This window comes from Fonsecaea erecta (genome assembly GCF_001651985.1).
Source record: "Fonsecaea erecta strain CBS 125763 chromosome Unknown Scaff7, whole genome shotgun sequence".
Classification (NCBI taxonomy): domain Eukaryota; kingdom Fungi; phylum Ascomycota; class Eurotiomycetes; order Chaetothyriales; family Herpotrichiellaceae; genus Fonsecaea; species Fonsecaea erecta.
In genome coordinates this window covers 2,806-27,431 of record NW_017387250.1, presented here as the reverse complement: position 1 = coordinate 27,431, position 24,626 = coordinate 2,806, and the positions used below count along the sequence as shown (strand labels likewise).

General features: G+C 51.4%; 8 protein-coding genes across 8 annotated transcripts; 4 read left to right on the top strand and 4 right to left on the bottom strand.

Annotated features, from left to right (window-relative positions):
• Window positions 1-66: 66 nt before the first annotated feature.
• Window positions 67-1,357, top strand: AYL99_07860 (hypothetical protein; the record flags this gene model as incomplete). Its single annotated transcript, XM_018839369.1, has 2 exons — window positions 67-900; window positions 953-1,357. 2 exons carry the CDS (start codon window positions 67-69, stop codon window positions 1,355-1,357), a joined length of 1,239 nt encoding a protein of 412 aa, XP_018690490.1.
• Window positions 1,358-1,714: 357 nt separating this feature from the next.
• On the bottom strand, window positions 1,715-3,841 carry AYL99_07859 (hypothetical protein; the record flags this gene model as incomplete). Its single annotated transcript, XM_018839368.1, has 8 exons — window positions 1,715-2,147; window positions 2,203-2,413; window positions 2,462-2,868; window positions 2,922-3,043; window positions 3,089-3,371; window positions 3,430-3,439; window positions 3,490-3,584; window positions 3,645-3,841. 8 exons carry the CDS (start codon window positions 3,839-3,841, stop codon window positions 1,715-1,717), a joined length of 1,758 nt encoding a protein of 585 aa, XP_018690489.1.
• Window positions 3,842-9,075: 5,234 nt separating this feature from the next.
• AYL99_07858 (hypothetical protein) lies at window positions 9,076-10,424 on the top strand (the record flags this gene model as incomplete). Its single annotated transcript, XM_018839367.1, has 2 exons — window positions 9,076-9,318; window positions 9,369-10,424. The coding sequence occupies 2 exons, from the start codon at window positions 9,076-9,078 to the stop codon at window positions 10,422-10,424; spliced, it is 1,299 nt and encodes a 432-aa protein (XP_018690488.1).
• A 161-nt stretch (window positions 10,425-10,585) lies between these two features.
• On the bottom strand, window positions 10,586-11,976 carry AYL99_07857 (hypothetical protein; the record flags this gene model as incomplete). Its single annotated transcript, XM_018839366.1, has 2 exons — window positions 10,586-11,483; window positions 11,528-11,976. The coding sequence occupies 2 exons, from the start codon at window positions 11,974-11,976 to the stop codon at window positions 10,586-10,588; spliced, it is 1,347 nt and encodes a 448-aa protein (XP_018690487.1).
• A 2,559-nt stretch (window positions 11,977-14,535) lies between these two features.
• AYL99_07856 (pyridoxine biosynthesis protein pyroA) lies at window positions 14,536-15,498 on the bottom strand (the record flags this gene model as incomplete). Its single annotated transcript, XM_018839365.1, has 1 exon — window positions 14,536-15,498. The coding sequence occupies one exon, from the start codon at window positions 15,496-15,498 to the stop codon at window positions 14,536-14,538; it is 963 nt and encodes a 320-aa protein (XP_018690486.1).
• Window positions 15,499-16,604: 1,106 nt separating this feature from the next.
• On the top strand, window positions 16,605-18,525 carry AYL99_07855 (hypothetical protein; the record flags this gene model as incomplete). Its single annotated transcript, XM_018839364.1, has 3 exons — window positions 16,605-17,092; window positions 17,167-17,604; window positions 17,685-18,525. 3 exons carry the CDS (start codon window positions 16,605-16,607, stop codon window positions 18,523-18,525), a joined length of 1,767 nt encoding a protein of 588 aa, XP_018690485.1.
• A 158-nt stretch (window positions 18,526-18,683) lies between these two features.
• On the bottom strand, window positions 18,684-20,430 carry AYL99_07854 (hypothetical protein; the record flags this gene model as incomplete). The annotated part of the gene is made up of 2 exons (XM_018839363.1): window positions 18,684-20,178; window positions 20,240-20,430. The coding sequence occupies 2 exons, from the start codon at window positions 20,428-20,430 to the stop codon at window positions 18,684-18,686; spliced, it is 1,686 nt and encodes a 561-aa protein (XP_018690484.1).
• Window positions 20,431-21,288: 858 nt separating this feature from the next.
• AYL99_07853 (hypothetical protein) lies at window positions 21,289-22,719 on the top strand (the record flags this gene model as incomplete). The annotated part of the gene is made up of 1 exon (XM_018839362.1): window positions 21,289-22,719. One exon carries the CDS (start codon window positions 21,289-21,291, stop codon window positions 22,717-22,719), a length of 1,431 nt encoding a protein of 476 aa, XP_018690483.1.
• Window positions 22,720-24,626: the final 1,907 nt, after the last annotated feature.

Sequence of the window (24,626 nt, the reverse complement as noted above, 5' to 3'; positions counted from 1 at the left end):
CGTGGGATACTCGCCAGTTACACCCTAACCTTCCTTCCTATTAGTTGTGGTTCCTTCCACACCATCATGAGGGTGTTAGAGATCTTAGTTCTCGTGCCATTTATGGCCCATAAGGCTCTTGGAATCGCTATTCCCAGCACAAAAGCCACGGTCGACCAGTATCCGCACACACATCAAAGGACAGCACTGCAAGCGGTCAACGGCAATACCAAAACCAGTTCCTGGCATCTGCGAAACCATGCTTTACAGCCTGCCGAGGCACCTTTGACCGGAATACATTATGGCGTTGCCTTTCTAGCAAATATTACATTCGGAACCCAAGAATTCCCGGTAGTCATTGACACCGGCAGTTCTGATACGTGGCTTGTTAAAGCTGGATTTACTTGTGTCAATCGGACTACTAATGCTACTCTACCTGCTTCAACGTGTGGATTTGGCTCGCGAGGCTACGTCCCAGATGATAATTTCTCTGAAATCCCCGACGAGAACTTCTACACCAGCTACGGTGACGGCGAATATCTTTATGGAACACTTGGCTTGGAGAGAGTCACATTCGCCGGAATTGAGATTCAGAATCAAGAAGTTGGCCTTCCTTTGCTTGCTGCTTGGTCTGGTGACGGTCTATCCTCCGGACTTGCGGGGTTGGCCTATTCGTCTCTCACCAATGCATATCCCGGAACAAATTCATCCAACGACAAAATTAGTGCTGGCAACGTTACGGGCGACAATCTGCCTTACTCAGCCATCATGAACTCGATATTTGTTGACAACCTGGCCCCGCCAATGTTCAGCCTTGCGCTCTCACGCTCCTCAGCGAACATATCCGCAGGCGGTGTGCTTGCGATTGGAGGGATCCCACACCCTGACGATCCTAGTATCAATGCGACAGGCTCCTTCGCGGTGAAGCCAATTGAGCAACCCAACCCACAAACGATCGACCCTGGCCACCCAGAGCTCCAGCAGCCTCGTCTACCATGGTGTCAATGCCACTTCCCGCCAATACATTGTTGACTCCGGAACCTCCCTTATGTACGTTCCGACCCAAGATTCGGAACACATAAACAGCCTGTTCGACCCTCCAGCCACAGTGGAAGGCGGACTATATCTTGTGGATTGCAACGCCACCGCCCCCTATGTGGGTGTTCAGATCGGAGACAAGGTGTTCGAGCTCAATCCAGAGGACCTGATCCAAAACCAGCACATCCCTGGCGGGATTTGCGTTAGTGGAATTCAAACGGCCTCCACCAGCCTGCACATACTCGGTGACACGTTTTTAAACAACGTGTTGGCTGTATTCGACGTAGGCGCTACCGAAATGGCTTTCAGTCCCAGGCCTTTTTATACCAGCAATCCTTGAAGCTGAGAATAGGCAGCATGCACTGCGTGGCACTGTTGATCATCGCTGGAAAGAATCATTTTGCATTGTACAAGATTGAAAGGACACCTACTTGGGATGAGGCACCTTTAAGGAGCACGCGTTCGATAGGCTGGGTTCTATATGCCATGAGAGTTCGAAGCATTTTAAATTCGGTGATATGGTCCTTGAAGTTTCACATGTGTGACCTGCATTGACCAGTTCTTGATCCGCCGTACTACAGACCACCTTATCACAACTGCATGCCAACACATCCTCCAACCTTTATCGCTTTTGCCCATGCAATGCGACTATAAACCCCTGTCCCATGCATTGTGCTCTGTCCAGCCTTTGGACATTTTAGATAATGTTTCTAAGAACAGCCATGACATAGTCCTTGGGGCCTCTCTTCTTGTTCTCCTCCTGCATCTCCATTATGCTGGCGCGCCTCTGCTCTTCTGAGACACCTGGGCCGCTGATCGAGGCCCGCTGGCCTTCTCTCATACCGGTGTAGATATCAATATCCTTAGTCCTGATGAATAATGGGCGGTCCGCTGGCCGGACAAACCAGCTGTAGACCTTCCAGCACAAGTACAGGAAGATTAGTAGAGGGCCAGCAAGGTAGAGTTGGAAAAACGTATTGGCATCCAGGTAAGGGCCTCCGACTGGATATAGTGCGACGTAGAACTGAGCCATAAGGCTGACAACGTTGATGAGCAGGCACAACCACGATCCCCAGACGCCGAATGCGGCCCTGAAGGGAAGCTCCTCCAAAGAATGACCGTTGTGTTTCCTGTCACTGGTTAGCCACTGAAGACCTGGGGTGAAGAGTGTATTTAGCTGCTTACCAGGCCGCGCGGAAGCGAATATGAGCCAGCGCAATACCGCCATAGATGAAGAGGATTGAAAGGCCCGATAGTGAGAGGAGCCAGTTGAAGATTGTGCCGCCATTGTCCGCCAGGTTGATAAATGCCAAACAGCCGAAGAGAAGCTGGAGAATCACCACAGACATAGGGCGGCCCTTCTTGTCGACGTAGGCTAGTATCTTGGGACCCATGCCTGTTTTTGAAATTAGCGCTGTAGAGAGCTATGGAATTACGCACGCACCATTGGCAGCAAGAGCCTGAATTGTTCGAGTCGAGCCGAAGGTGCAGGAGTTGGCAACGCTCATGACAGAAATCAGGATGACAGCGTTGAAAATCGATGGGAGGACCTTGATGCCGGCAAGCTGGATTGCGATGACGAAAGGTGAGTGACGCGATTCGGAACCTTCGCCACTATACAAAGGGCTGTTCTCTGGTACGATCAAACCGACAAGGAACAAGTTGACAATGTAGAAGATGGCAATACGCCACACGACCTGTTTCGAGGCCCGAGGAATCTCCTTCTTCGGGTTGGTCGTTTCTGCAGCAGCCAGTCCGGTCAACTCAGTTCCTGTGTAGGCAAACGCCGCGGTGACGAAGACACTGCAGAAGCCGTGAAAGCCATTGAGGAATGCATGGTAAGGTGAATGCCTGTATCGAACGATCAGCGTTGCCGGCAGTAGCCACTTCGAGTCCAAAATTACCAATATCTTGCACCAATGTAGCCTCTGTCGTCTGTTGGAACTCCGCCGCAGTCGATGATTATCCCAAGGATCATAAATCCTATACAGGCAATGATCTTGAGAATGCTGAGAGCAAATTCGACCTGTTCAGTTAGCTCATTGTTCCTGAACTCTGTCGGTGGACCTACTTCGCCATATCCCCTCACACCAAAGACCTGAATAGCCATCAAAGCGACGAGCAGCGGCACGATCCAAGCAGCGTTGTTGATGCCGTCCGATCCATGCCAGTAGTGGATGATATTGCACGCAGCCGAAATCTCAAAGGGAAGGACAGTCAACCAACTGATCGCGTACTCCCAGGCGCACGCGAACCCAAAAGAGGGATCAACGAAGCGACAGATGTACATGGTGAAAGCCCCGTTGATCGGATACATGACGGACATCTCCGCCAAGGCCTGCATCATGAGATACCTATAACAATAATGTGAGATGAGTGACAAGAGCCTTCCGATGTTGGGAAGAAACATACACCATGAGACCTAAAAAACGCGTTAGCTGTCGCATCGCAATTTCTTTCAGAGTAACCCACCGATGATCATGAAACCGATAAGCACAGAGCCAGGTCCACCAGTCTGAAAAGCACCTCCAGAACCAATGAACAGACCTGCACCAATTGCACCACCACTAAAAGGGTCGTTCAGTACAACGACGCTTCGAGGCTCAGGGACTCGGTGTTATACTCACATGGCAATCATTTGCATGTGTCGACCCTTCAGTTCGCGGTGGAGGGCGTACTGGTCTCCTTCGACCAAGGCACGATCTTCCGGGTCGACGCTAAACTGTCGGCCGCGTGCGTGCGCCGAGAACGAGCCCGGCCTATGAGGCGGGACATCGTTGGCATACTTCTCATTGAGCGTTTCGGTTTTGTTTTCGAAACTCATCTTGACGACAGACAAGAGGGAGGAATGAAGGAAACAGAAACGTATCAGAGGATCACCCCGGTTTTAAAGCACCAAGCTTCCCAAATATCGGCAAGCACTACAAGCACCCTTAGGTTGCGAAGGGTGTTAGCGGCAACCAGGTACAGCAAATCATAGATAGGAGGCTTTTGTCGTCGCATCCAGAGTGGTTCGGGCGGCACAAATCCCGGGCTGGTTCAGAAAGCTCATTGGCGATCGCCACAAAAAGGTGACATCGTGCCGGGGCGCGTCCATCTAACGAAGCCTGCCTCGGCTTTTGCGGAGAAGGAGGCCATTTCTGAGTGGAGAAGCCAGCAGAAGCAATCGCTTGTGACGACCGATGGTGGCGCTTCTCTCGTGATCGGGCTTCGCCAACTCTTGTTCAACATCACGAGACCGTCATGAAGAGTTGGCCGTCCCAGGCACAAACACGTCGCTTTTCAAAATGTTGCCCGGCACCGGCGAGCACGAATGATGAGAACGCGATAGAGATGGAGTGACCTGCCGGACGTAATGAGTAGTGAAACGTCTGTTTTGGTCCAATTCCAAGCCGATCCGCCACTCGGGCAAGGCCCGTAGCTTTCGCTGTCTCTCCTCGTCTGATCTCTCCACAGGATTGGGGCTGCCAAGCGGCTTGGGGAATTGCTTGCTTAGTGCCCCAGTGGATTGACAGAGATAAGGATGTTGCAGTGGCGGATTATGCCAAGCTTCTGTGGGAGCTTCCATGCGTTCTTTTGAGGGGCCTGCGCGTGGCTAAACGAGAGGGGGCGAGCAAGGCCGAACTTTGACCTGCGGGCTTTCCGACAAGCTGGTGACGGACTCCACATTTGCAAGATTGCTCAAGAGAAGAGAAGACAAGACCTTTCAAGCGCATTCGTTCAAACCATACTCGCTCAGTGGCTAAAGTAATTGATTGCTGTTCAAATTCCCAATCTTTGAGGCGCGCTGACCATGGTCCTCCGGTTCAAGGAAGTTGTCGTTGCAGGGAACTAGCACCGGATCTCGAACCTGTCGTCGTGTGGAAGAATGACAGGCGAACGTCTCCGACGAATAAATATCGACGAAGCAGTATGACGAAGCTGGAGAAGGACCTGGACAAGAGGTGGGCACTTGTCAAAAGGATATGCAGGCGCGGTCGCCTACCAAACCCACGAAAACACAATGGGGGATACAACGGCTGGCACCGGCCATAGTCCAGGTCTTGCGACTCACGGAATGCCCAGCCAGCCAACCCAAAGCTCTCATGCCGACGATGCAGACGATGTAGCAAAATGAAATAAGAGTAAGCTTAGTACTTGAGGAGCATGCTGACGGGTCACGCCTTTGGATACGCGATCCCATAGCCAGAGTGTACTGGCCCCAAGACCTGACTTGGCTCATTGTTCAAATGATGCAGAGCGAAAGACACCAGGTCTAACATTTCAAGGCAGCCTCGAGCAATAGAAGAGCTGAAACCAGTTGCGCTGTATGAGAACAAGATCGAGGGTCTTCCGGATGTGCAAACAAAGATTTCGAGATGGCTTCAGATCGGCCGCAACCAGCTTAGTGGTCGATCTCGGCCGGACCAACGAACCTGGGAATCAACACTCGTTTCCATCAGATAAACGGGTCCAGACAGGAGACAACATGCGGATAGTCCAATGATATCATCCCGATCAACCACTCAACTTGGCCAGCAATAGTGTCTAGTCAACATTGATACAAGAGATGACAAATCTTTGACAAGGTTGCTCTACTTGCCTCCAATCCGGTCACCAGAAGGCACAGTGATAAGCACGCGGCGCCCTTGACTGTCAATTATCACGCCTGGTGATTGATCAGATGTTCTAAGGGTATCGGTCGTTCCTTTGCCAATGCCATACTGTTGAACTTCGTGGTCGGGTCATTTAGTAAGGTACAACATAGCATGATGGGCAACGAACAGATGCTCTTTAACATCATGGACTAATAATCATTCCTGAACCGGCATGTATACGCGTGACCGTAAGGAAGGCCGATCTTTCCGCCCTCACACCACTCCAAGCCGGAGCAAATCCTCCTGCAAGTCCTCCCAACCAAGACCGATGTGGGCGATACCAGTCTGATCAGATAGTTCAACTTTTCCGCGCTAGCTCTAACTTGCAGGCATCCGGGCAAGCCCGCAAGCACTCCAGCACATGAGCTCAGCCTCGCAAGCCACCCTAACTCAGATGTGGAGTGACTACTTTGGGACAGTTCACTTCACCAGGGCGAAACAGGAGAGTCTCTTGATCAGATGGATGGCCCTCAGCCTACTCCTACTAGCACTCGACACCAACAGTCCGAACGGGAACGATCTCTCCTTCGTGACCGGTAACATGGTGGAAGATTCACTCACTTGCGCTACGAAGCACGTGTCGAACCATATCTCTATCAGGCCCGGTTTTGGGGTTGATGTCATCCAGACAGCTATCACAGGAAGCCTATCAGACCGTATACCCGACCGTTGCTGGTGTCTTTTGTGCCTTCTCGCACACATCTGTCGTTATCGGCGTTGGTCTGGCCTGGTTCAAGAACCGGCCCACCTCGCGATCTGCTTTTCGGCGGCCCACCAGCCTCTTCATCCATTACGCTACAAAACTAAACATCAATCCACTTGGGTGCCACTGTAATATGATCATGATTACACCTTATCTATGATCCACTGCTACAACCCCGCTAATCTCTAGTCTTGGCGAGATGACGCATAGATTAACAATAATGATAAGTGTTCGTCGCTCAAATTTCCATACGGCTCCGTAACAAGTTTTGTTTTCCAAGAAATCCTCGGGTGACAATACACCAGGTGGTATTTTTTGATATGCGGCAGCCTTCTGGCGAGAAACCCCAATCTTGAGAAGAAACAGCATGAACTTCAACGAGAGCGATGCTTCGTACCTATTGAGATCGGTTTATCGCTTGACTGTTCCCGTCCATTGGTGCGCAAGACGCAGCTCGGCGCCTGCCAAGATGTTGAGGAGGTTGTCCTCGTCGGTTAAGGGAATGATGCCTTCCTCAAGTTCGGCCGCTTTCGTTATCCCTGTTCCCCAGCGGTTATCCAATTCAAGATAATGACTAGCGCGGCGTTACACGAGGTTGGGCACCTTTCCGATGGATGGAAGTGGCAGTAAAGATATCGAATGGCACCGGAAGACCTTGCACACCAAAATATTACGTCCTCGCCTCCCAAGAGACTTGATTCCATTGAAGATTCTTTTGAAGATGTAATTTGATTGGGACAACAAATTTTTCTACCTCGAAATCGCCTATGACAGGCTGGAATAGAAGACAAACGTAGCCCCTTGCATGGACATTGGCTGAAGTTGCTAAGCTGACGGACGATACACACGAAGATGCCCGAACAGCATACTACAGCTACACACGAGATATTTGGGAGAAGGACAGCCCTGGGACCGAGCAACGAAGATTTCCACGGTCTGGGATTTGGAAGTCGAAGATTAGAATCAACCCCCAGGCTAGGTATGAGAGAACTGGGGCCTAAACTTGATATGTGTCCTATTGGAAACAGCGACTTCAGAGGCGTGTAACGAAGACTATACTAATGCTTCATCATGCTGCCAGTAACGCAGAGGGAAATTTTTTTTTGGTCATCTTTGACACATCACTGCAGACGGAATATCTTGGAGTTTCTGCACATTTGTCAGTGGTCAACCTGGTGCCGCCGTCAAGCTTTGGCAACTTCTCGATACGCTGTTGCCATAACTGATTCGTGCTCGTTGAGTTTGAATAACACCGAATGGTATCACACTGTTGTCGACCTACCGCCTGGCGTCAATTGAGATCCTTTTTGTGAACATCTTCGCAGGATCAGCTTACTTCCTCATCCGAATCGTGATTGGTGCGGTGGAATTCCTTATTCCAAACAATCCGGCCTGTCAATTTGGAGGCAGTTATTTTCCGCCCTGGTGAGGGCTGGACACTCGCTAGTGGGGTCGGCCTGCCTGATCTCTTGCATCTATATGTTGCAAAACAGCTTCCAGTTTCTGACGCGGACGCAAGTTTCTACCCGTAGAACGAAATACCTTCGTGGTCTTTCCCCGAACCTTTCATTTGTATATTCGGTGTTATGATGCCTACCCCACAATGTTTGCTTCTCCCGCAATTTGTGCCTTCAGCTTGACCCTCCCGTCTCCAAACGAGATCCACCTGGAGGGTTCCATCATACCCGTCCAAGTGCTTTTGGGGCGGAATAATCCACTAGGTCTTCGGTTCAAGTGAGGTGGTCTTCGACGGCGACTGCTTATATAGAAATAACATGCATTAGCAGATTATTGATCCAATATCCACCAGTCCGGCGGGTGATCCTTTGCTTCTTCGCTGACCACCCTCGGCATCATCTGCCCCCAGGAATTCTCCCTTTCCGTTCCTTATGTGTCATATTCCCGAATCCTTTTTTTAGTATATTGGTACCTGCCAGTCGTGGTATGGTGCCTGCAGCGGGCTGTTGCATGTCTTGGATCCAACGACTTGCTGCATAGAGACATTCGTCGGACCGTACAAGCCATCAAGGACTGGCTTGACTTTTGTCAAGAACGATCACTCGGCAATAAGGGACAAGTCAAAACCCTCACTCAGCTTCATTTGCGAAGAAGGTCTGTGATAACAGTTACTTTTGCGGTGCTGAGAGCGAAATCAAGACGTTTTGCATTGCGCCGCCTTGCGGTTGCTTATTGCTATGGGTAAAGATTTGATCACCACGAGCTAAGTTTATCTGAGCCTCCAAGCTATACTCTAATAGAACCTTAAGCTCTTGCAGGCTGTATATCCCGAAACCATCAAGTCTATCGGCATTTTAGTGGCTTTAATCACATTTGATTCATTGGTGCTCAAGATCCCTGGATTTGAACAGATCCTCGTCCCATGTAGTCAGCGGCATCCTTGATGATGAAAAGGCCATGGGCGGCCGAATGTCTGTCAGCACGGCACGCGCAGAACAAGCCTATTGGTGTCCTGAAACGAAGATGGGTCAGGGAACTAAAGTTCAATCCCTAGAGGGGATGTCTCTAACACTCGTTCAGTGATTTCGTGTAATATAGGATTCGGCGAGAATAGGGCTCGTCAATCGGTCAGATGGTGCGCAGAGCCAAGGGCCACGAGGCGTGCGCAGGGCTCTAGAAGAGCTTCGGTGTGCTCTATAAAGTCCTGAAAGTCTCCCAATGAATGGCACAGTCGCTAGTCACATTGGAAACACATTCAAAATGGCACTTTCAAGCTCCAGCCTTTCAGAGCTTGAAGCTCTCGCCGCGACGTGTCTGGTGCAGGCCGGCTTGTTCAGTCGCAGTCTCGAAAGCTCCAAGCTTGTAAATGAGCACACGAGGTCTGCCCATCAAGGCGGTGTAGAGCTGAGAGATATACATTTGTCTTTGTTTGAATCGGTGCAGAATCTTCTCCTGATGGTGACCCCGCCCGAATTTATCCTCACCCAAGGTCTTTCTGCGAGCGTGGGTTCCTAAGTAGCCGTACTTGAAGAGTGATCGCTGAAATATTCTAGATCATGGATCTTACAGCTTTACGATACATCAATCGATTTGCTGTCGCTAAGGGTGTCCCAACCACCGAAAAGATATCCTACGCAGCGTTGGCAGAAAAAATCGTCGTCGATGTATCTCAATTGAAGCGGGTACTACGATACGCCATGACAAAGGGTATCTTCGTCGAAGTGGACGGTGAAGTGGCCCACACAGAGACATCACTGCTTCTCCTCCAGGATGGCATTGCGACTTTGAGTAAGTATTCCAGCGACCGCGGATGGCCGATCGCGAGCTGTTTCAACGATTCGATCGACAAATGGGGCCATGGCTCGCAGGAGCCGAACGAGACGGCTTTCAACGTCTTCAAGGACACGGATTTGTCCATGTTCGAGTATCACGAGCAGCACCCGGCGTTTGGCGCCGACTTCCACGCCGTCATGAATCAATTCACCAAGTCGCCACCACTGTCGCATGAGCACATCAAGTCGGCATTTGAATGGAGCAGCCTGTCTCACGCAATAATCGTTGACGTGGGCGGGAGCCTTGGCCATGGCAGTATTGCCATTCTTGAGACCAACCCGACACTCACGTGTATCGTCCAAGACCTCCCAAAGACTGTCGCCCGGGCTACAGATCCTTCGATATCAATCGTCCCTGCCCATATGAAGAACCGGATCAGCTTCCAAGAGCATAGCTTCTGGGACCCTCAACCTGTCGTCGCCGACATTTATTTCCTCCGGATGATATTTCACGACTGGGCAAATAAATATGCCAAGAAGATCCTGCAGGCTCTTCTTGTGGGCATGAGGCCTGGATCGAAAATCCTGATCATGGACTACGTCACACTTCCATATGGTACGCTCAAAATCGGCGATGAGCGACGAATGCGAGTCCGGGATATGCAAATGATGGTAATGCATAATGCGCTGGAACGAGATGAGGGTGAATGGAGACGTCTATTTGCCGAGACCGATCCCAGGCTGAGACTGATCAAGATACGCAAGCCGGTCGGAAGCGCTCTGTCATTGCTTGAAGTGGTTTTGGATCATCGCAGGGATTCTGTGGTTCAGCCTTGACTCTGTTATGGCCGCGGGGAAAAGGAAGAAACAAGCCACCATCTGTCCCCTTGCTTGAATTGTGATAATATTTCTCAATTATCAGTACAGCACATAATCTATCCTTTTACAGGACACCCTTTCGTTTACACCTGAGAATAATTCCGGGTCTTGTTATCCTCCTAACTTTGACGCCCTGGGCTGAACAACTGAGTAAAATCAGAGATATCCCTGAGGCTCTCGAGGCTCCACGCCGCTTCAATCGCCTTTTGGGCCCTTTGTTCTCCGAGAATTGGCATAGCCTGGCCCAAGAACTTCTTCTCGAGACTCTGCTTTGTCATGGGCTTCGCCAAAGAGCCAGTAGCATGCTTGATGTGAATCTTCTTCTTCTGAAGCTCGCCGGAGCGATACGTCAGCTCCAAATACGCTTCATCGTCACGAATTGCTGCGTTCGTTGCGACATTGATCTTGTCTCTCACAGACGCAACCGCCACGTCATTGCATGCCTGATCCGCGAATTGTGTTGGTCCAGCACTCCCGTGGACCAGGGCGACTGCACATCCGTGATATAAGGAGAAAATGGTTTCCAACCCAGATGTTGGATGCCTGATTGAGCAGAGCCGTACGCATTGGGGGTTCACAGTCACATCAAGAGCGTCCAACTTTTCAGCGATCGTCTCGTCATCTGCAAATGCCTCCAAACATCCATCAATGAGTGGATGGATGACAATCCCGCAGGGATATGGCTTGAAGGTGTTCTCGAGGATCTGCCATTCTCCGTCTTGTGCGAGTGTTGATATCAGTCCCTCATTGACAGTCGGCGACACCAATTTCGCCCATGACTCAATGGATCTTTTGCAGCTTTGAAATCCTAGGGATGCGAGTTCTGCTGCAAGAATCCCATTTTGCGCACCTCTTCCCATGTGCAATGTTTTTGTATCTGTTCCAAACATCGCCCTGATCCCTCCTGCCATGCTGCAGGCATGACCGAGCGCCGCTGCAAATCTATGTGAATCAAGCCTGAGTCCCTTTGCAACCGCTGCCGCTGCACCAAATGATCCGGTCGTCCCGGTGATATGCCTCAAAGAATTAGCGTTCGTCTTTCAGGCGTACGGTTGGCCTACCATCCATCCCGGTAATGCCCAGGCGATATTGCATTTCCCACCGCGCATTGTGCTTCAACTCCACAGACAAATGCAAGCAAGAACTCCTTGCCCGACAGATGATGATGCTCCGCCCATGAGAATAGCGCCGCAAGGGGCGTCCCCGAAGGGTGAATCACTGTCCGAAGGTGCGTGTCATCATAATCGGCTGCTGTAAGGGCAATACCGTTGAGTAGGGCAGCATCTTCCACACATGCTCGTTCGAATCTGCCGATGAGACTGGCCTGATCAGCATGTTTGACGAGGGCAAAGACTTTCTGCGTCGATGGGGCTCGTGAGGAGCCCAGTCCGCAACCCAAGCTATTGAGAATTCCACGTTTTGCTTGCTCAACAACCTGCTCTGGGAGATCTTCGTACTTCAATTGTGAGAGAAAGCACGCAAGCGTGTCAGTATGATCTTCCACGGCCATATTGGACGAGACTGAGTGATATTCAACTTCACGGAGGAGTGTTATCCTGGTAGTAAGTTAGATCGTCTCCAAATGAGCGGTGGATTTTTGGAGAATGTTCATCGCCATCGGCTATCTTCCCTTCCCGTCCGAATGGCACATTTTAGCTTAGAACTATCACGTAACTAGTGTAATGGGAAGAGTCAGGTCACGTGCCTATACATATACAGGGAGGCGATAGTAGCTCCTAATTAAACGGATAAAGTAGAGAGACTTATCTTTTCTTTCAATAGTACTTTATATAGATAGTAGTAGAGGAATAGCACTAATAATTAAGTTGTCACGAATATGGGTTGCCAAGACTCTCAGGGGCTAGATATATATAAGCGTGCGGGTCGCGGGTGTCACGGCCGTGAAAGCGAAGGATAGATCTATCGATCAGTAATGACCCAAACATTGCACGGTGAAATATTTGAAAGGGTCAATTAGAGAGGGCGAAAAAGCCCACTCCTGTCACGGACCTGAACGCGGTACGACCAGATCTGTCCAGATCTGTCAATATCGCGCTAAGTGAAGAAAGGACTGTAATTAGCGAGTATTATCCCGGATAATATACGGGATAAGATAGCACTCTAATTAGCTATCTAATTAGATAGCAACTTAGTATACCGAGAGACTTAGTAAGAGTAGTCGCTATATAAAAGTATAGCGCCGCGCTGTTTCCTTTCTTCCTTTCCCTTTCTCCCTTAGTTTAGTCTCTCGTATATAGGAATTTATATTCTTAGAACCTTTTCTATATTATATATGCCCTACCGTTATAATAGCTTTAGTTACCCTTTTGGCCCAGCCGCCGGGAGTAATAGATTTTTTGTGTGTGTGTGTGTGTGTGGGTGTGTGTGTGTGTACTCTTCTTGCCTCGCTGGTCAAAGTAGGTAAGAAACGCCGATCCAGGGCCCAACGTTATTCCGGTCCGGAAATGGCTGCCTGGTGCCTGGTGCCTGGGTTTTGCCTGGCCTGCTATCCTGGGTCGTCAGAGTACATATACATAAGGCGTTTCTGGTGATCCAACAGACAGGCTTTGGCAAGCCCAAATTACAAGCTCTTCTCATCTCACAATCAAGCTCTTTACGAATAGGTCAAATATGGCAGCCGCAAACCCTCCAATCCGCTCCACCTGTCACTGTGGTGCGATTATAATCATAGGTCCACGATTGCCCGAATATATTAACGTCTGCCAATGTACCATATGTAGGCGTTATGGTGCCGCATGGGGCTACTAACACCCAGACGAGGTCAAAATCGAAACGAAGCCAGGGGCCATCACCAAGCAGTACATCTGGGGAGACCGAGACCTATCTTTCAACTTCTGTGACAATTGTGGATGCGTGTAAGAAGGAAAAATCAATCCCTCTTGCATGAGATTGCGAGCTCATACCGTGCAGATGCTATTGGTGGCCGTTGCAGCCTCCCCCGACAGATGGAGGAGAACATCTAATGAGCCTCAACACAAACAATGTCAATCCGGAGGCGTTGGAATATGTCGATCGGAAGTTTGAGTATTCAGTCCTGAAGAGCCCGGTGCGATCTAAAGACACTGCACACCCCGAGGACCTGGCGACCTATTGAACATCTCAATATCTTGATATGTACTAGAGGGAGGTAGAGAAGTATTCAGATAACCTCTAGCAACAGGAGATGTTGAGCACAAAATTACAGTTCATATAGTAGATCGAGTGCTGGCCAAGCCCGTCCTAATGAGGTATGCGGCGTTACTAGGTTTCGAATCTTGACTAACTTGATTCTAAGTATTTTTAGTAGCTATATAGAGATGTTAGGAAGGTTAGATGAAGGACTACGTGACCTATAGTATACTAGAGGGACTCCGATGGCCCACATTCTTTGGTGCCGTATAGATTTGAGTTTGATATCAAGTGGAATGACCCATCTGGTCCGGCGGCAACAGAGGATCGCAGACTCGATCCCAGGGCTCCTTGGTCCCACAAGGCTGAAAATTAACAACTTGGATTGGCCCAAGTAAAGCGCTCGCAGTGGACGGCAAAATCTGGGGCAAATGATCGACGGTAATGAATTTGAACGGAGTAGGATCTCGATTCTCCTGTTACGATCTGTGGAAAAGTCAGGAAGTTGGGACATCCTCACATTTTCGCCGTGTAAGTTCAACCACTGTTTGTACTGCCAGATGGTCGCGTCTTCCGTCTTCCACATCATCCAAGCCTGCCGTCAAATGCTCAGATTCTCAATTATGTCTGGACGAAGTGCTGCACAGGGCCCAGAAAAAGAGATGGTGATTAAACGTCTTACGCAGTTTGAGCAGAGCATGAAAACAGTCGTCGGCACAAAGCTTGCTTCTGCCGACAGCTGCATCCCCGAGCGTTGTACCTGCTAGGAGTTCTGTGATGGCATTCATTGTTGCAGTTTGCAGAAAGAACTTTACTGTTTCAGATGGCGCAAGATGTTACAGTGCAGGAACGCCCCAGTCCTTGGCGAGCTTATATGGTGACAAGATTGCCTGCGCACACCCCGCGGCTTGCGGTATCACATTGGTGAAAGCTTGCCCTCTTACCAGCCTCGGCCGGCCATCTTCTCCCCTTCTTCCATGGAGCTACAGTTGATGCCCACCATAGCCTCGCCGAGACCCTCACTGCACTTGGCTAACACGTTGGCATCACGGAAGTGCGCTGTCGCCTGTACGATGGCTTTGGCCCGCTTGGCTGCGTTGCCTGACTTGAAGATGCCGCTGCCGACAAAGACACCGTCGCAGCCTAGTTGCATCATCAGGGCGGCGTCGGCGGGCGTGGCAATGCCGCCAGCGGCAAAGTTGACCACGGGCAGCCGGCCGAGTTGCGCTGTCTGTTTAAGCAGCTCCGCCTCGGCGCCCATCTCCCTTGCATACGCGCGGAGAGCAGCGTCACCGTCGGCCAGCGCGGTCTGCGCTCGAGCAATCTCTCTCTTGACTGTCCGCATGTGCTTAACCGCCTCGACCACATCTCCCGTACCGGCTTCGCCCTTTGTGCGGATCATGGCGGCGCCCTCGGCGATGCGTCGCAGGGCTTCTCCGAGATTTCGACACCCACACACGAAGGGGACCCTGAAGTCGACTTTTTCGACGTGGAAGTTGTCGTCTGCTGGGGTCAAGACCTCGCTCTCGTCGATGTAGTCTATGCCTAGAGCCTCAAGGATTTGGCACTCACTAAAGTGGCCGATGCGCGCCTTGGCCATGACTGGGATAGTGACCGCCGCTTGGATCTCTTTGATCAATTCCGGATCCGACATTCGGGCAACGCCGCCGTCCTTGCGAATGTCGGCGGGCACCCGCTCGAGGGCCATGACCGCGCAGGCGCCCGCCTCTTCGGCGATGCGGGCCTGCTCGGCGTTAACAACGTCCATGATAACGCCGCCTTTCAGCATCTGGGCCAAGCCAGCCTTGATGGCGAATGAGGAGGCTGTGGGGGCGTCCTTCCCGGATGAGGAGATACGTGTGGTTGTGGAGGAGCCCACGTCGTCGGTGTCGTTTAATACCATAGTGATCTGGGATGAGAAGGGGTGCTTCGAGATATGAGGAAGGGTAGCAGACCGAGTGTTTTAGCGATCCGGTTACTGGTCTGAAGCTATTGGTCCTGAGTGGTAGGATCTGCTGGACGAGAAAATCACGCCCCCAGACAAGCGAGGCTTCCCACCACCGGGGAAGTTGATAGTCGACAGTGGGCGAAGGGGAAAGAGCTACAGAAAAGTTGAAACGGTCTAGATCACTATGGTTGTATGCCACAAAGTAGGTTAGCGAAGAAAGAGGCTTTTTATACGTGTTCAGAGACGACCGGGCAGGTGCCTTAACCATGCTAGAGAACAGATACCCAGAGGACGCAGAAAAGTGTCAGCTGATAACGGACGGTTTCCTAGCCTCACCAGAGGTATTATTACTTTGTGCTCTGATACCCTGATGCCCTGGTGCTCTCAGATTGACTTATCTCTTCAGTCGTTCGCAGTCTCTTCGACTTTCTCGACCGGGCCGTGCGCATCTTTCCCGACGAGCACCATTTTCCCGACAAGCACCATTTTCCCGACGAGCCCCACTTTCCCGAGTAGCGCCAGTTTCCCGACGAGCACCACTTTCCCGGGGCGTTATCTCAACCGGATGGACTCTACTGCACTGTAGTCGTCCAGTACATTCTATTCGCCTGCTGAAGCTAGGATCTATTTCGCGAGGGCGTGTATTCCGTTACTTGTCCAACGACCCTGTCGTGTAGAAATTCCGTCGTCTCGGTGGTCCACGGCGCGAGTTCCACGACAGAACGCAACACGACACGACGACTTTTCCTCCAAGTCCTTGATCAATGGACATCGAGCTTCCCGATCCACATCAAATCACGGCTCCAATCGAAGGGCGGCCGTACCGGTCTCACATGCAACCGGCCTGCATCACTTGTCGAACCAGAAAGTCACGGTGCAAAACCACGGTGGCTTCACCCACGTGCGTAACATGTCGAATCAAAGGCACTGACTGTGTATTCCCTCCTCTGCCCGAGCAGCGACGTCGACGAAGGACCAGGAGTCGGCCAAAATCTGCTTCCAAAGGCACATGCATTCAACCCACCGCCCCCTCCGCCTCCTTGTCGACTCCGTCGCCCCAGATGTTGAATCTCCCATTGGAATCTCCCGACGTGTCGCAGTGCCTTCCTTCATTGAGCATGTGGAACGAAGCTCCCTTCTGCGTGGTGAACAAGCCCATCTCGACGGTCCAAGACAGGATAGCAGACCAAGAACACGGAGAGGCCTCATCCCACTCCATCGCGCCGCCACACGATCTCGGCCCCGCTGTGGTGGATCCCATCGTCGACTCGGTCGAAGGCAGCTCTCACGTCGTCAGTCCTGCGATAGCCGATGATGACAACGTCTTTCAAATGTATCTATTCAGCACGCCCTATGGTCAACGTGGACGGACGGTCCGATTCTATCCAAACGCGGGCGATGCAGGTGGGGGTGGACCCGTCCGTGTGATAGTCTTCAACACTGCCCCGAGACGCGGCCGCAGGGAGAAGGAGGGCCGAGCGCTGGCGGCGTCGAAGTGTGCAATGATTGAGAGACACATCGCGCCCTACGAAGAAGAGGTTATCAATTTGTGAGTCTCGCCTCGCCCGCTTCTGTTCCCTGCTCTGCGGTGCAGCTTTCCTCGTGTTGACCCGCTCTCCCCAGGTTTTTTGATAAGATCAACAAGTGCTTCCCTATCTTTGACGAGATCCTGTTTCGGCGACTCTTGCTTACTCAGAAAGACAAGATCTCGCCCTCTCTACTCGCTTTTTTATATGGAATTACCCTGATATACTGGAACACCTCCCCGAGCCTCAAGAATGTTCCTCGTCCAGACCCTTGGCCCCTCTGGAGGCTGGCTGAAGACACTCTTAACGAAGAGTTCAAATGCACGCCTGGCATTTCAACCATTATGTCAATCCTTATCAACCTCTCTACCCGGCCCAGTCTTCTCAATCTTGGGAATAGCGCCTTGATGGGGATGGCTGTGTCCCTCGCCAATGCATTTGGGCTGAATCGGGACCCTTCGGGGTGGAACCTCTCACTCACGGAGAAGAAGTTTAGAATACGAATATGGAGGATAGTCCTGATCTGTGATCGCTGGTAAGGAAAATATCACTATGTCCTTCCCCACGCGCCCACTGTCTTTTTGGAGCCGAGACAATGACCACAGGGCATCGCAGGTGTAGCTTGGCCTACGGCACCCCGCCTCTGATAAATCGAGTCCACCACGATGTCCCGATTCCCGCCGTCGAAGACCTCTACAATCCAGGCGCATCGGCCGACCAAATCAGCGCCACGCGTCGTTTCGTTGCCCTGGCCACCTTGACTGACGTCCTCGGCGATTGTTTAGAACTGGTATACCGCCTCGAGATGGACCCGTCCAAGAGGGACGCCACTCCACATGGCCTCGAGAGCCTTTTGACACATTGGGAGGACTCTTTGACGGATAACCTCCGTCGCGAGGTTCTCCGCGGCAAGCACCTCGTTGGCCCAGGTGCGGCTAACCTTCGACTGGCGTACTTGTCGGTCAAACTCCTGATCCGACGTCGCCAACTCGACCTAGACAAGACGTCTCGCCAGATCGGCGATGTTGACTCGCTGTGCTTCCTACAGGCCCGCAGGGCGGCCGAAGAGGTGGTCGACTTTGTGCGAGAGTTGGAGGAGTCGCACTGTCGGGATTTCTGGATCCCTTTCAACGCGCACACGCTTACGTCAGCGACCACTTTTCTTCTGAGGAGTGCCCTCTCTTCCAGGGGACCCGTACGGAATACTTCGTTACAACTGGCGCGGCGCATGATCGAGGCACTTGACTCCCACCGCCGCAACTACGCCTGGGACCTCGCGGACAACTGTCTAGCAAACTGTACCGACTTGATGGACAAGATCGAGGCGGCATGTGCGGAGCCAACGTGCAGCACGGCGGCATTACAGGAGTCCATGCCGATGGACATGGACATTGAAGCACTCGAGGACTGGTTCCCAGACTTCCCGAACAGTTATCCTCTAGACCCTACGGGCTGAGCACCCCGAATTGCACGCTCGTTTCGAGGAACATCCACGCACGGAAGTCGATTCCAGGGTTCGATACACGCCCCCCTCCCCCCAAAAACCAAAAAGAACATTGTCTCTTCTCTTCTCTCCCCTCTCTCAAAATCTTCCAAATTTCCCAGATTTATTCACTAGACTAACCAGAACCAAATCTTCTCCAACAAATTTCTCGGCTTCGTCTCGGGCCACTCCTGGGCGTCCAAGGCCGCTTTGCCAGTGAACAGGTCTGCCTCCCCAGGCTTGACGAGGCGAGTCCGTTTGAAGATTTTCCAGAAGAGATAGAGACCAAAATAGATGGGGACCCCGACGTAGGCGGAGAGGAAACCCTTGACAGACCAGTTACCGTTGGTGAACACTTCCCAGCCGTTGAACAGGAGGATGGTGCTGAAGAAGCACAGGGAAACCCACGCTGCGTAGGGTTGCAGAGGGGACTTGAACGGGAGACTGCTGCGATCCACAGCCTGCGCTTCCAGAGCTCGGCGGAAACGCAGGTAAGAAATCGAAATACTACACCAGGTAAAGAGAGAGGCTACGGTGATGATGGTCAGAAGCCAGCTAAAGACTTCAGTCGGGCCGGCGGAAACCGAGAGATAGGCCAGGCAACTCCAGATAGCGGTGAATGCGACGCCGTAGATCGGAATACCCTTGTCCGTGCATTTGAGGAAGATGCGAGGGGCCTGATTGATTTGGGCCAGACCAAACAAGTATCGCGAGCCGAGAAAGAGGACGGCGTTCGCAGATGAGGACGCCGACGTAATTATAACCGCGTTGATAATGCTTGGGAGAACGCGGATGTTGGCTCGATTAACGGCAATGACCCAGGGCGAGACACTTCCAAGGTCCGGGTCATCGCAGGGAACCATGACGCTGATGGCGAGCGAGCCTCCCACGTAGAAGATCAGGATGCGCCAGACGACGCGCGAGATGACCCTTGGCACGTTTCTCCGCGGGTTCGCGGTCTCGCCCGCGGCGATGGCGACCATCTCGACGGTGGCAAAGGAGAAGGCCGCGTACACGAGTGTCGAGAACAGCCCGAGGAAGCGACCCGCACCGCCGGTGGCCACGACCTCCTTCATCGCAGGTCCAGGGTTGTACCAATAGCGGAAGCCCAAACGGTCTCCCGACGGACTACCACCGAGGTCCACAATGAACGCCATGATCAGGAGACCGACGATCGTAACAATCTTGAGGCTGGCGAAGACGAATTCGGCCTCGCCGTAGATCGACACCGCCAAGACGTTGAGACAGACGACAACGACGATAATGATACTAATCCAGGCGGCCGGGTTGATCTCGTCGTTCCAAAACTGCACCAGGACCGCGGCAGCCGAAATCTCGGCGGCGAGGCCGAGGGCGCAGAGGATCCAATTGTTCCAGCCGACGGCGAAGCCCATGGCCGGATCGGTATAGCGGGAACAGTACTGAGGAATGGCACCGGGGAGAGGTAACCACGTCGTCATCTCCGTCAGGCACAGCATCATGCAATAGACGGCGACTCCAGTGAAGGAGAATCCAAGGACGACGGACGCAGGGCCCGACTTTGCAAAAGCTGATCCAATGCCGAGGAATAGGCCGGTGCCGATGGTGCCCCCGAGTGCGATGAACTGCAGGTGGCGAGCCTTGAGACTATCGTCAAGCGTTTAGTACGAGCCCATTGACCATCTCATGCGTTACGGGCAGCACCCACCCCCTGTGAACGTATCCTAGCTTCTGAGCCGTCGCTGCGTCTCCGTACACGTCCAAGGCCTCGCCGAATGCGCCGTTCGCAACGACCTTCTGTTGTCCCACCTGGACGTGGACCTGAGAGCCCTTTTCGGCCTGTGTGGTGGACAGCGTCAGCCTGGTTTCTGTCTTGAGGTCGTCCAACATCTCAGCCATCTTTGCTGGTCTGCTGTAGAGAGAACTTGGGGATGATTGTAACGCGCATCACACGCCGAGTAAGGGACAGGTGTAACTGAATGGCTTCCGAAGAGACATTTGTCAGAGGACCTGGTCAAATAAGTACATCAACAGCGGAATGCACAGGGGCATTCGATGAGTATAGACTTAAGACTCAAGGTTTTGCCAATCGATTGGGTTGGCCTCCTTATCTTCGATCCAGCGGATAGGACAACAGGATAAATGGACAATGCTGGGACAGGACCCGTGCCGTCATTTGACCGCCATGAGATATACCAAAGTATTCCGTATGTTGCGGCCGTCGCGTCGTACGATAAGACCATCTTTGGTACAGAGCCGGAATACCTATCATGATCAACTGAGGACGAGAGTCTCGGCAAACCTGGTACCTTCACAGTTCTTACTTTCCCGACAAAACGCTAACGGTAAACTTTGTCAGCTCGAGCTCGGCGCTGGAGGCGGACATGGACGTTGCCCGATGCTATACGCAGAGATGAGTATCCTGCACATCCATGTCCGATAAGGGGGCTTGAGGTGAGGTCTACAATCCTAAAGTTGTGACTCGAGACTCGAGATTGACCTGAATCTGTAGAGAGCGGAAAAGGTGGCAGCGTGAGATTCCCGAGCGGCCACTAAAGTACCATTCATTGTCTGTGCCTTGTCTCTACCCCATACTGTAGGATACTAGGGAGGTGGTATAACATAGTCTCGTTGCTACAAAAAGATTCTCGCTCTCGACCTGAACTATACAAGGCGTAGACAGCTCCTGACTTTCACACTCAACCTCAATCTCGACCTTCAACCTCAACCTCCAATCCTCCCCCATCATTCCTCCAAATGGGCTACGATAACGATGCCTTCTTTGCCCGAGCGGACAAGTATATCCTGAATACCGTCGCACCGTGGGCACCGACGGTCATCACGCGGACCAAAGGTATCTTTATCTATGACGCCGATGGCAAGGAGATCATCGACTTCACCTCTGGCCAGATGAGCGCAAGCTTAGGCCACTGCCACCCAGAGATTGCGCAGGTGGTGAGTAAGAGTATCACGGAGCTCGATCACCTCAACAGCACGATCCTGTCGCCGCCCGTGGTCGACCTCGCCGAGGAGATAGCTCAGTTACTCCCGGCGCCGCTGGAAAAGACCTTCTTCATCTCGACGGGCTCGGAGTCGGTCGAGGCCGCTATCAACCTCGCTAAGGCGGCCACCGGTAAGTTCGAGATCGTGGCCTTCTCTGCCAGCTATCACGGCGTCACCGGTGGCGTCTCCGCGGCCACATACAGCGTCGGGCGCAAGCATGGCAAACCCGTCGTTCCGGGCCACCTCGCATTTCCCGCACCCAACGCCTATAGGTCTGTGTTCCGCACGCCCGACGGGAGTTACGATTGGGAGACCGAGATGGACTATGCATGGGGCCTGATCGACGCGGCGTCGGTGGGCTCCCTGGCCGGGTTCGTCATTGAGCCGATTCTCTCGTGCGGCGGCATCCTTGAGCCGCCCCTAGGGTACTTCAAGCGACTCTACGCTGAGTGTCAGAAGCGCGGAATGCTCCTTATTGACGATGAGGCGCAGACCGGCGTAGGTCGCACGGGGGACATGTTCGCGTTCGAGCGCGACGGATTTGTCCCAGATATCTTAGCCCTGTCGAAGTCGCTAGGCTGCGGCATCGCGCTGTCATCGGTGAGCACGAGTGCCGAGATAGCGAAAAAGGCTATAGACAAAGGATTCTACTTTGGGACCACGCACATCAACGACCCGCTCCCCTGTGCGGTCGGCTGCAAGGTCCTCGAGGTCGTCAAGCGAGACGGTCTGGTTCAAAAAGCCAAGGAGCGTGGCCTCCAATTGACTCGGGGGCTCATCCGGCTCAAGGAGAAGTACTGGTGCGTGGGCGATGTCCGTGGCCGCGGCTTGCTCCAGGGCATCGAAATCATCGGCGATCCTGTGACCAAAGTCCAGAGCAGCGAGCTGGGCGCCATGATCGCAGCCAAGGGCCTGGAGCTGGGCATTTCCTGCCAAATCCTCGCTGTCCCGGGGGCATTTGGCGTCTTCAGGATCGCGCCGCCACTGATCGTCTCGGCTGAGGAGATTGACCGAGCCGTGTCCATCTTGGACCAGTCAATGGCATTTGCTCTCTCCCAGGAGCCATATCGAAGCGTCGTTGTCAAGGAGCGCGCAGTCAACGGCACCGCAGTCAGTGAGAGCGCTGTCAAGGGCCCTACAGTCAACATTACTGCGGTCAATGGCGCTGACCTTAAAGCCCACTAGAGAGTTTAGTGGTTGAATTCATCTGCAAGTATGACAAATAGATCGTATTCAACGGCGAGTGGTCGACGACGAGACAAGACGTATGATTTCTTCCCTCATTACATTTACTCCGAAATACTTATGAGAGACCTCCGCTCAGTTGTAGGTTCAGTCGCTAATTTCGTGGCTTATAAGTTGTCGTCGTTGTCACTTAGTGTTATCGAAAAGCTCGCTATGCCATCATAGAACGTAGTACTCAGTATAAGAGATTAATATACGTGGCATGGACTAGTAAATCTTAGTAGTGTCAAACTCCCTAAAAACTAGGTAAGACGAATTTTTAAGGTACAGTAGAATGTTACGAACAGGCCTTTGAAGGGCTAAGGAACGGGTAATGGCTAGGGAAGTTAGCCAAAGGCACGTAGCTAAGAAGCACCTTAATCTATATTACTCTCAGTGGGAGGGTTTAGAAGAGTTCTACAACTAGCTAGCTAACCTAGTAATAAGGAGGAGAAATCTAAGGAGAGAGAGAGAAGGAAGAACGTCTCTCTCTCCTCTCCTTATATCGTCCGCTTTGGCGTAAGGAGGTGCTAAGCCTAGCGCACTTATTTCTTCTCCTTACGCTTACCTTATCTCTCCTCCTTACGCTTTATCTCCTCTCCTTACGCCTTATCTCTCTTCCTTACTTATACCTATCCTAACTCCTTACCTCTTCTTACGTACGGTATCTTAGCCGTATCCTTTATATCGTATACTTCTTAGCTGATTAGGAGGCCGTATTTTACCTATATAATATATAGATAAGTTTAAGCTAATTAGAAGGTAAGTTAGTGAACTGGGGCGAGACTCTAGCTACTATATTCCGGTGAATTCTAGCCGAAATATATATAAAATTAACGTTACGGGAGTAGTGTTAGTATAAATTCGACCCGATTATTTCGGAGTGTTTCCCTCAGAAAGAGTTCGGCCTTTAATTAAGCGTATAGTCGATTATAAATAGTCTAAGAACTAATCTAGATGTCAGAGAGCTTTGGGGTGGGATCGTTAGACGAAGAGTCAGAGGGTTGAACACGTATCTTGATTCTTGATTCTTGATTGTATAAAGCTGTCCTTGAGACATCGACTTCTCGCACTGTTGAGGGCCTCTCCAGCAGTGCGAGAATAGAGGTCCTATTTATCTCTTTCTGTGTATACCTTGTGGGGGCCACTCGCCCCATGGGGTGTTGTCGGCCGGGAAGCCCGGGTGACACTAGATCTCTCTTAATCTCGATATTTAACCTTTATATAGCTATACTATAGAAGAAAAACGGCTTAGGGACCTCGGGTTAGGCCTAGAAATTTGTCGAAAATAGTGGTTAGATAAAGCGTCCCCTAAGGGACGGAACTCTTTCACTAGACTACGATAGATAAAGCTAGACTTTGATATGGGCCGGGTCGGCCCAACCTGGGTTAAGTCAAGTCGGGTTATCTAATCCTAAAATCCGACTCGAAAACCCGTAGGGGACCTAAACTTTAAGTATTAAGAGATCTAACGTAGATATTATAAACTAATATAGTATAAAATATAACTATAGTAGCGATAGTAGCTAATATATAGATTTAAAAAATAAAGTAATATAATAAGTAATAATCTATAGTTATTTAGGCTATTATTATAGTTAGTTATAGTAGTATAACTAGTACTGCGACCGGAAAACTCTTCTTAATTACCGATCTATTAGATAGCTCTCTATATATTCTTATATATATATACTAACTATCTATCGAACTCGCGTATAATAATATATTTAGCTTCTCTTTATTTCCGTATCTTTTCTTTTCCCTTTCTAGTACTCTATTCTTACTATTATTTCGCTTTCCGATCTATAAGGATATACTCTAGTCGAGATAGATATAACGGAAGAGAGAATTATAATATACTTAGAGAA